Here is an 11,606-nt window from a genome sequence, read left to right as displayed (position 1 = left end):
GGGATGCCTGGTGGATTTTACGCCGTCTTGGTGTCTGCGTGGCGGGTGCGCTTCCTCAGTCCCGAATTATTTAGTTATTTGCTGAGAGTTTTGCAGGATCTGATTGTTGGTGATGACCGATTTTTCATTCAATACTTAATCCATGTTGATGGAGACATATTAGCTGCTCCGTCTCTAGAATTTCCTTCGAAACCTTTTGCAGTCTCCTCTTGCATGTGACCATACCAGGACCAAAAGATCTTAATCCTAGCTTGAGGTCTCCAAACTGAAAAGAACGAGAAGTTAAAAATGGAGATCGAACTTCAATCTGGGGCAAGCCTTTTCTCTGTCAGCCCTAATTAAAGCTTTCCCAAATTCTAAATTATGGTTGTGACAGATCTGACCGTTGACACTCTGTTTCTTGTTAATGTCTGTACAGTTAGTTGGAGGGAGTTAAAATGGAATTGAGTAATTTTAGAGCTATCAAAGAAAAATTGATTTTGAACACTTAAAGCAGGTTAGTTGGCTGCGAAGAGCCTGTCATCAAACTTACATCACTGCTCCACCTCTCTTCCTAGTTCCTTTCTTGACTATTAGAAATGTTGAGCCATTTCTGTTGATTTAAGAAGTAAAAAAAAAAAAAACTAGATGCCCAGGAAAAAATAGATGTTTTGGTGGTCAGATTATCTAGTGAGTAGATTTAGAAAGGAAAAAAAAAATCCCAATTGATTTTACATTGTCAGATTGTTAAAGAAGTAGGGTTATTTGATCTGAAGTTGCCAATCACATTTCACACTTGCTACACTTGCAGTTTTTTTTTTAACCTCAGGCTAAACAGATTTTTACAACTGTTTCTTTTTCTTAATCATTTATACGTGAGCTGTCCTTTTAAAGTTAAAGTTTTTCTCAACAAATGAGTACAAACATAAATATTTACCCAGAAAATAGCTAGAATTGCAATGAAAAGGGCATGCCGAACCAACAGAGATTGAGATTCGTCATTATGGATGATAAGTGCATGAGAGTTGGCTAACTTTTCCCAGTTTGTTTATCAATTAAGTGTACTGTGTAATTCCATGATTGTTTAATTTATAATTACAGGCCACAGTAAATTAACCACTGCCCATGTTTCCAGGTGCAAATTGGCACTGTATACAACAAATTTACAGTGTATATACGACACTGTTGTATACAACTGTTGTGTTCAATGATGAAAACAGATTTTGTTTTTCTTTTTTCCTTTTTCTAAGATGAACAATAAGAAATTAGGACAAATTATTCCGGATTCTTTATCTGGTTTCCCAAAAACATTTTTTTTCTATCTCCAAAAGCATGAGCTGTTCTTAAAACTTGAAGTGAAACACTGAATTTAGTCAGTGGTGTGACTTAAGTGTATCCCATCTGGTATCCCATGAGCCCCCATGGTTAACTGTACAACTGAAGCGTGAACCCCAAGTTTTTTTTGGTTTTTGTTTTAAACTTCAGCTGTGACAAATACATATTTTTTTTCAAATTTGGGTAACTGGCAAAAACCCAAATATGGATTTCTCTGAACATTTAGAGTCAGCTATTTTACCCCTGCTTTACAGTGCCAGGTTCTTGATAAATTACTAAAATACTAAAATGACAGTAATTTTAGCACGTAACTAACCACTTATATTTAACATATGATTCCTTCATTCAGTAATTATTTATGGAGCACTTTCTACATATATGGAGCTTGTGGTGGTTCTCAAGCATGTTCAACATTTGAAGATTGTTCCCAACAGTTACTTATGTTTTCTGGTTAGAAAATGGCCCGTGAAAAATTATTTTAAAAAAATAAACAAAACACGAGGGTAGTCTTTTCAGTGGCTGTTATGTGTCATGCTTTACATACATGACCTCATTTCATCCTCATAGCATCATCTCTTGAGATATAAGTATTGTTCCTGTTTTCTTCTTTTTTTTTTCTTTTTTTGAGACGGAGTCTTGCTCTGTCACCCAGACTGGAGTGCAGTGGCGCGATCTCCGTTCACTGCAAGCTCCGCCTCCCGGGTTCACGCCATTCTCCTGCCTTAGCCTCCGCAGCAGTTGGGACTATGGGCGCCCGCCACCACGCCCGGCTAATTTTGTGTGTGTGTGTTTTTAGTAGAGACAGGGTTTCACCATGTTAGCCAGGATGGTCTGTATCTCCTGACCTCGTGATCCGCCCGCCTTGGCCTCCCAAAGTGCCGGGATTACAGGCATGAGCCACCGCGCCCGGCCTGTTCCTATTTTCTAGCTGAAACTGAGTGCAGTGTTATGTATATACATATACATATATATATATATATATATATATATATATATATATATATATAGACACACACACACACATATATACACATATATATACAGATACATATACATACATACATACATATATATACACACACACACACACAGAAACTGAATACAAGTCTGTGAAATTCTGAAGCCCATAACATTCATTTCATTAGGACTCTGGTGAAGTGGGAACCCACTCTTCCTGAGGAGATGCTCAGACTTTGTTCCTTAGGAAACATTGTTTGTATTTATTTAGGAGAGGGTGATGAGAAAGAAGACACAGTTTGGATTAAGTTCTCAATTTTGAGCTTTAAGCTGATAGGAGTTCAGTTGAAAGACGTAAAAACAAATGGAAGTCAGTTATATTTAAGCTAGTTATGGGGGCCGTACGTACTTGACGGCTGGCTTCGTAATTTCAGAATTTAAATTTTAGCTGGTCCTCACAACCACATATATTTTCCATATACCAACGCATTCCTTCTCCCTCCACCACTCTGGTTTCTTTGAATGACCTAGTTTGTATTGTTTTAGGTCAGGGCACCATGCCTCTGCCAATAGTTCAAGCTGATTTCGAGGCAGATAAAACGTCTGTAGTCCATAGCCCATCTATTCATGATTTGACTGTAGAAAAGTTTGTTTAAATGTTTTGTGGTTGAGTCAGACCACTTCTGCCCACCAGGGTGTAGATAACTTGTACACACACATGCTGGTAACACACAATATACTTTCAACTGAAGTTCATGTTTCTTAAATTGTTTTATTTAATGTCACAGGAATATAAATCCTACATAGAGATCATGCCTGTTTTGCTCACTGTTGTACTTGGGGCACATTAAGGGTGTTTAATGATAATTGCGTGAATGGATATTTTAGCCAAAAAATGCACTTTAAAAATTAATGTCATTGTATTTATACTGCAAAACTCAGCCCTATGATAAATTTAACTTCTAATCGCTGTCTCCCTTCATTTGACAGTTAAAATAAAATATGGGCATATATGTATAGATGCACAGAATAGACTTATTCTGGTCTCTTTCATCCAGCCTCTTAAATCAGCTTACTTTGTACCTTTCAGGCAGAACCCTGATCTCTATAAATATCCTCTTCCCTATTTAGCAACCCCTGATAATCCTGTGATCCTGTCCTCAGTAGTTGGATTAATATGATGCTGTATTATATTTGCACTTGCCTTCCCTAGACCATGCTTGAAATGCCATTTATCATTTTGCTGGAAGAAAACATTAGCTGAACTTTGCATTTCTCTGTAATTTCACTCAAAGGTGAAGTATCTGAAGTTATTATTTCCTAATAAGGAAAATTACTCATTAGAAATGTAGAAGCACTGTATTCTACACCATTAGGTTAATAAAGTTTATCGGCCGGGCGCGGTGGCTCACGCCTGTAATCCCAGCACTTTGGGAGGCCGAGGCGGGCGGATCACGAGGTCAGGAGATCGAGACCATCCTGGCTAACATGGTGAAACCCCGTCTCTACTAAAAATACAAAAAATTAGCCAGGCGTGGTGGCGGGCGCCTGTAGTCCCAGCTACTCGGGAGGCTGAGGCAGGAGAATGGCGTGAACCTGGGAGGCGGAGCTTGCAGTGAGCTGAGATTGCGCCACTGCACTCCAGCCTGGGCGACAGAGCCAGACTCCGTCTCAAAAAAAAATAAATAAATAAATAAATAAAATAAAGTTTATCTATAGTTAGAATTTTTTTTTTTTTTTGAAACAGTCTAGCTCTGTGGCCCAGGCTGGAGTACACTGGTGTGATCTCAGCTCACTGCAACCTCCACGTCGCAGGTTCAAGCGATTCTCCTGCCTCAGCCTCCCAAGTAGCTAGGAATATAGGTGCCCACCACCATGCCTGGCCAAGTTTTTGTATTTTTAGTAGAAGCGGGGGTTTCACCATGTTGGCCAGGTTGGTCTCAAACTCCTGGCCTCAAATGATCCGCCAGCCTCAGCCTCCCAAAGTGCTGGGATTACAGGCGTGAGCCACTGCGCTCAGCCTTATAGTTAGAATGATTTCTTTTTCTTTCTTATCTGTGCTTTGCTCCTCTCCTTTTAAGGTGAATAAACATTATGTTTGTCTCTTTTTTTTTTTTTTTTTTTTTTGAGACAGAGTCTTGCTCTGTCACCTAGCCCATAATGCAGTGGCCCGACCATAGTTCACTGCAGCCTCAAACTCTTGGGCTCAAGCCATCCTTCTGTCTCAGCCTCCTGAGTAGCTGGAACCACAGGTGCACACCACCACACCTGGATAATTTTTTTTTTTTTTTTTTTTTTTGGTAGGGATATGTGTCTCGTGTTTGTTGCCCAGGCTGATCTTGAATTCCTGGCCTTGAGCTATCCTCCTGCCTCGGCCTCCCAAAGCACTGGTATTGCAGGTGTGAACCACTGTGCCTGGCCTTGTTTTTCTCTTAATTCTTTAATATCAAATGTAATGAGTGTGTAGCAAGTCTCTGCCTGAAAAAAAAAACAGTATTTTTAGTAATTTCTTTAAAAGAGACACATGAGGAAAAACCCAAAACATTAATTTTAAACTTTGAAAATATTTTATAGGCCAGGTGCAGTGGCTCACTCTTGTAATCCCAGCACTTTGGGAGGCCGTCACGGGCAGATTGCCTAAGGCCGGGAGTTTGAGACTAGCTTGGGCAACATAGTGAAACCCTGTCTCTACTAAAAATACACAAAATTAGCTGGGTGTGGTTGTACACATCTGTAGTCCCAGCTACTCCGGAGGCTGAGGTGGAAGGATCGCCTGAGCCTGGGAGGCTGAAGTTGTAGTGAACCATGATTTCACCACTACTCCAGCCTGGCATTAGGAGTGAGACCTTGTCTCAAAAAAATAAAAATAAAATAAATATATATATATATATGTATATATGGTTTTATTTTTTGTTTTTGTTTTGAGATGGAGTTTCACTTTTGTTGTCCAGGCTGGAGTGCAGAGGCATGATCTTGGCTCACTGCAACCTCTACCTCCTGGGTTTAAGCAATTCTCCTGCCTCAGCTTCCCAAGTAGCTGGGATTACAGGCATGTGCCACCATACCCAGCTAATTTTGTATTTTTAGTAGATACGGGATTTCACCATGTTGGCCAGGCTGGTCTCGAACTCCTGACCTCAAGTGATCCACCCACCTCAGCCTCCCAAAGTGCTGGGATTACAGGTGTGAGCCACCACAGCCGGCCAAAAAAAATTTTTTTTTAAATAGGAAACAGATCTTCCTTCATAATTTCTGCACTAAGCAGAAAATGCATGAGAAGAACTTTGCCTATATGTCATTTAATGTACTAATTTGATAAATTCCAGATGTTTTATAATTTATTTTAAGAGGTAATGAGACCTCTTCTTTTCACTTACAATCAGGAACTCAGGATGAGTAGTAAAATGGGTTTTCCTCTTCTTAGCCTTTTTATGTCACCAGTCCCCTAAGGATCTCAGAATTTTAATTTTTACTTTTCTGAAAGGTGATATTATAAATGAGTGATTGCAATATAGCTAGTAGAAACCAGGGAGACTTCTTGTAAATATAGTTTTAAGAAGGAATGCTGTCAAAGTATTCAAGACCAGATGAGATAAAAGCAGCAAAAAAAAAATCTTGCCTTTGGGTGGATCGCTTGAGCTTAGGAGTTCAAGACCAGCCTGGGCAACATGGCAAAACCCCATCTCTACAAAAAATACAAAACTTAGTGGGGCGTGGTGGTGTGAGCCGGTAGTCCCAGCTACTGGAGAGGCTGAGGTGGGAGGATCGCTTGAGCCCAGGAAGTCGAAGCTGCAGTTAGCAGTGTTCACGCCACTACATTCCAGCCTAGGCCACAGAGGAAGACCCTGTCCCCCCAAAAAAAAGAAAAAGGAAAAAAAAGTCTGGCCTTTTAAAAAGCCAGACTTTTGTTTGTTTCCAATCTATTCAATCTCTGTCCCCCAAATCTTTTGGCATAGAATTTGTCTAGCTTAGACTAAACCTTCCATTTTACTGCTGGAAAAAATTGAGGCATAGAAAGGTTAATGTGGTCCTTAGCAAGTCAGTACAGATACAGTACTAGAAGTGGTAAACAAAGAGTCTCTGAGGCAGAAAGGAATTCTTAATAATTATGCATATTTGCATATGATTGTCCAAAGATGCAGTTGTTGAGAATTATTTCTCAGAAGTATCCTTTGATCTTAGTGAACAAACTGGTTTGAATTATTGCCTGGTACAATGTGAATAACAAATACAACCATTTTGCATAATTCTAAGACTCAGTTTGAAGGAATTTCTTCTTGGGCTGGGAGATTAAATTATGTGCCCTTTAAACTCTGGGATTCTTTGACTCTTGTTCTAGCCATGTGTCGTTAGAACAAGATCATCAGCTATAGCACAGAACAAATAACTTTCCTATAAAGATGTTCTTATGTTCTTAACTAAAAATCAACATGGTTTATTTCTTTTTTCTTTGTTTTCTTTTTCTTTTTTCTTTTTTTTTCTTTTTGAGACAGAGTCTCACTCTGTCACCTAGGCTGGAGTGCAGTGGTACAAATACAGCTTACTGCAATCTCGACCTCCCAGGCTCTAGCAATTCTGTCACCTCAGCTTCCTGAGTAGCTGGGACCACAGGCCTGCGCCACCATGCCTGGCTTATTTGTTTTTTATTTTTTGTAGGGACAGGGTCTCACTATGTTGCCAGGGCTGGTCTTGAACTGGGCTCAAGCAGCCCTCCTGCCTTGGCCTCCCAAAGTGCTGGGATTATAGGCGTGAGCCACCATGCCCAGCAACATGCTTTATATTTCTATCCATAAAAAATAATAAATAATGGCCAGGAGAGGTGGCTCATGGCCTGTAATCCCAGCACTTTGGGAGGCCAAGGTGGGCTGATTGCTGGAGGCCAGGAGTTCAAGACCAGCCTGGCTAACATGGCGAAACCCCATCTCTACTAAAAATATAAAAATTAGCTAGGCATGGTGGCACATGCCTGTAATACCAGCTACTCTGGAGGCTGAGGCACGAGAATTGCTTGAACCCGGGAGACAGAGGTTGCAGTTGAGCCAAGATCGCACCACTGCACTCCAGCCTGGGTGACAGAGGGAAATATTAGATTAACAGTAAAAAAATTCCTTGGTTAATTTTGGTGGGTTTTTGTTTTTGTTTTGTTTTGTTTTGTTTGCTTCATGGATGCCTTTTATGATTTCTTTTTTTTTTTTTTTTTTTTTTTTTGAGACGGAGTCTCGCTCTGTCGCCCAGGCTGGAGTGCAGTGGCGCGATCTCGGCTCACTGCAAGCTCCGCCTCCTGGGTTCACGCCATTCTCCTGCCTCAGCCTCCCGAGTAGCTGGGACTACAGGCGCCCGCCACCACACCCGGCTAATTTTTAGTATTTTTAGTAGAGATGGGGTTTCACCGTGTTAGTCAGGATGGTCTCGATCTCCTGACCTCGTGATCCACCCGCCTCGGCCTCCCAAAGTGCTGGGATTACAGGCGTGAGCCACCGCGCCCGGCCCTTTCATGATTTCTTAACTTCTCTGTTGTACCAAATTTTTCATCTAAAAAACACAGATTATCTATACCATGCACCTATCCTGTAGGGCCTTGTGAAAGATGATAGTAGAACATTTTGAATGAAGAAGTCTTGAAGATGTGCTGAAATAGATAAAATCTTTTTTTTTTTTTTTTTTGAGACGGAGTCTTGCTCTGTCACCCAGGCTGGAGTGCAGTGTGCAATATCGGCTCACTGCAACCTCCGCCTCCCAGGTTCAAGCGATTCTCCTGCCTCAGCATTTCGAGTAGGTGGGACTACAAAGCGCCTGCCACCACGCCCGACTAATTTTTTATATTTTTTGTAGAGACAGGGTTTCACCGTGTTAGCCAGGATGGTCTCGATCTCCTGACCTCGTGATCCGCCCACCTCGGCCTCCCAAAGTGCTGGGATTACAGACGTGAGCCACTGTGCCCGGCGATAAAATCTTTTTTAAAATTTTTTTCCTTTTAATTTTTGTGGGTCCATGGTGTTATATATTTATAGGGTACATGAGATGTTTTGATACAGGCATGCAATGTGAAATGATGAAATAGATAAAATCATTAACAGGAAGCCCAACTATAATTTTATATAGCCTTTTTATATATTTTTGTATAACACCTTAAAATCGTGTGTTAACTTGGATGTGTCATCCTATTTAATTCCACAAGTGTTATCTAGTGTCTGTTTGATAAGTGCCAGCCATTATGGGACAAGTATAGCCCTTACCACGAGAAACTTTAGTAAAGGAGAAAAATACAAACATCAGTTACCTAGTTTGATATGATGAATGTTCTGCTCTAAGTGTATGTAAAGGGCTTTAGGAACACAGATGGGGTAGAGTTCACACTCCCAGGAGATTTGGGGTGACTGCTAAGCTAGATTGATAGGAGGAGCAGAAATAAGCCCTGCTACTTATTAAGTTGCTGAATTTACTGTAGCACTTCTACCGAAACTTGGAAAGAGGAAGCAAATGGAATAAGTGGCATTAGAATGAAAAATAATAACATAAGCTCTCCATAACCAATAACTTTTTTCAAGGAGAAGTTATTCTGATATCCAGTTAATATCACAGTCAGTGCCCCCAGAGTAATCTTGTCTTCTTTGTGGTTGTTCAAGGGCTTGCTCTCAATTTTGCGCAAGTTGAAAAGTGCACCAGACCAGGAGGTGAGAATACTTCTCCTGGGCTTGGATAATGCTGGCAAGACCACTCTTCTGAAGCAGCTTGCATCTGAAGACATCAGCCACATCACACCTACACAGGTGAGCACTGCCTTGGCTCCAGATGCCGTGTGACACAGGAAGACGATAATAGCAATGTGAAAGACAAAATGGGAAATACAGTTTTGTCCACTTCCAAGTTTTGTCTCTGAGAAAAGTCTATACGATCTAAAGATAACCAGATTTCAAAAATATGTAAGAGATTCCATTCTCATGAGGCATTTAGAGTAGTCAGATTCATAGAGACAGAATGCAGAATGGTGGTTACTGGAGCTGGGGAGGGGGAATGGGGAGTTATTGTTTAACGGGTACAGTGAGTCAGTTTTGCAAGATGGAAAGAGTTCTGTGGGTAACGGCCCACAGTGTGAATGTATTTAATGCCATGGAACTGTACACTTTAAAATGGCTGAAATGGTACGTTTTATGTTATAACGTTAAAATGTGTACGCAGACACACTTCACAGTACCCACTTCATCAGGCCACCCCACTGCAGCATCTGCATCCCACTGGGCTTCAGCCTCCACACAGCACCTTTCAGCACATGCACCCCTCTTCCGCCTATGCCCCTCCTTCCCCACCCGCACATGTCCTCAGCAGCTGCATATTGTACGTGTTATGTTACAATTTAAAATATATGTATACATATATGCACGTGTGTGTTTGTGTGTATATAGACAAATCCAGAAGATCTGAGTACCTATATTCTTTTTATTTTTATTTTATTTCTTTAAATTATTTATTTTTTGAGACACAGTCTTGCTTTGTCACACAGGCTGGAGTGTGATAGTGCAATCTTGGCTCACTGCAACCTCCGCCTCCCAGGTTCAAGCGATTCTTGGACCTCAGCCTCCCTAGTAGCTGGGACTACAGGCGCACACCGCCATGGCCTGCTAATTTTTGTATTTCTTTGTAGAGCCGGGGTTTTGCCATGTTGGCCAGGCTGGTCTCAAACTCCTGACCTCAATGATCCACCCACCCCAGCCTCCCAAAGTGCTGGGATTACAGGTGTGAGCCACCGCACCCAGCCTATTCTTTTTTAAAAAATAGCTTTATCTTCTCTGATTATGAAAGTAGTGCATGTAGAAAACACAGAGAAAGTATAAAGGAGAAAACTCTGAGAAAAACCATGGTTAATATTTTACCGTGTACTTTTCAGACTTAATAAATACAAATATGTATCAATTTTTAAAAGAAAAAAAATTACCTGCCTTTTTTTTTTTTTTGGAGACAGAGTCTCGTTCTGTTTCCCAGGCTGGAATGTAGCAATGCAATCTCAGCTCACTGCAACCTCCGCCTCCTGGGTTCAAGCGATTCTCCTGCCTCAGCCTCCCAAGTAGCTGGGACTACAGGTGCACGCCACCACGCCTGGCTAATTTGTTGTATTTTAGTAGAGACAGGGTTTCACCGTCGTTGCCCAGGCTGGTCTCGAACTCCTGAGCTCAGGCAGTCCACCTGCCTCGGCCTCCCAAAGTGCTAGGATTACAGGCGTGAACCACCTTGCCTGGCCAATTACCTGCCTTTTTAAATCCAGTCTCATCAACCTTCCTCTTTCCTGAAAAGGGCAAGCAAGCAAAGCATAAAGGATAAGGGAATGATAGTGCTCACAGAGTGGAGGTTTAAAGATGAGTCCTGGGCCGGGCGCGGTGGCTCATGCCCATAATCCCAGCACTTTGGGAGGCCGAGGTGGGTGGATCACAAGGTCAGGAGATCGAGACCATCCTGGCTAACATGGTGAAACCCCGTCTCTACTAAAAAATACAAAAAATTGGCTGGGCGTGGCAGTGGGCACCTGTAGTCCCAGCTACTTGGGAGGCTGAGGCAGGAGAATGGCGTGAACCCAGGAGGTGGAGCTTGCAGTGAGCCGAGATCATGCCACTGCACTCCAGCCTGGGCGACAGAGCGAGACTCCATCTCAAAAAAAAAAAAAAAAAGACAAGTCCTGGGCACCATGGCTCATGCCTGTAATCCCAGCACTTTGGGAGGCCAAGGTGGGTGGATCATGAGGTCAGGACATGGAGACCATCCTGGCCAACATGGTGAAATCCTGTCTCTACTAAAAATACAAAAATTAGCTGGATGTGGTGGCGTGCACCTGTTATCCCAGCTACTCAGGAGACTGAGGCAGGAGAATGGCTTGAACTTGGGAGGCGGAGACTACAGTGAGCTGAGATTGTGCCATTGCACTCCAGCCTGGCGACAGAGTGAGACTCCGTCTCAAAAAAAAAAAAAAAAAAAAAAACACAAGACCTGATTGGAAAAACTGTAGTGGGTTTCTTAGAACTCATTCCCTGTAGGAAATCCTAAGAATGCCTGACCTTTGGCTAAGCCAACAGGGAGAGCTTGTTGGTCTTAGTCACTTTAAAGTGTTTGAGCATTAAAGGTTAGAGGTTTTAGCAAAACCAGAGTTATTTTCCATCACTGTACCGTGATAAGACCCTGGTGTCAGGTTTGAATGGCTGTGCTGGCGTGCATGCATACTTCACGGCCCATGAGTCTTACTGATTCACAACTCTTTATGGAAAAGTCATTTCAACTGCTACCAAATGAACAATTTTACAGCTTCTGAACAAATTTAATGTATAGCCCAAGCAAATTACAGTAATCTA

General features: G+C 41.8%; 1 protein-coding gene across 2 annotated transcripts in view; it reads left to right on the top strand.

Annotated features, from left to right (window-relative positions):
- Window positions 1-11,606, top strand: part of ARL3 (ARF like GTPase 3) — a 38,240-nt gene that overhangs the window by 800 nt on the left and 25,834 nt on the right. For both annotated transcript variants that reach the window (XM_004050025.4, XM_055352877.2), the window contains exon 2: window positions 8,898-9,041. In XM_004050025.4, coding sequence (XP_004050073.1) covers window positions 8,898-9,041 — 144 coding nt within the window. The remainder of the gene's footprint in view (window positions 1-8,897; window positions 9,042-11,606) is intronic.

This window comes from Gorilla gorilla, chromosome 8, assembly GCF_029281585.2.
Source record: "Gorilla gorilla gorilla isolate KB3781 chromosome 8, NHGRI_mGorGor1-v2.1_pri, whole genome shotgun sequence".
NCBI classification, from domain to species: Eukaryota; Metazoa; Chordata; class Mammalia; order Primates; family Hominidae; genus Gorilla; species Gorilla gorilla.
The sequence above is the reverse complement of the archived record's forward strand: the minus strand, read 5'-3'. Positions and strand labels throughout refer to the sequence as shown.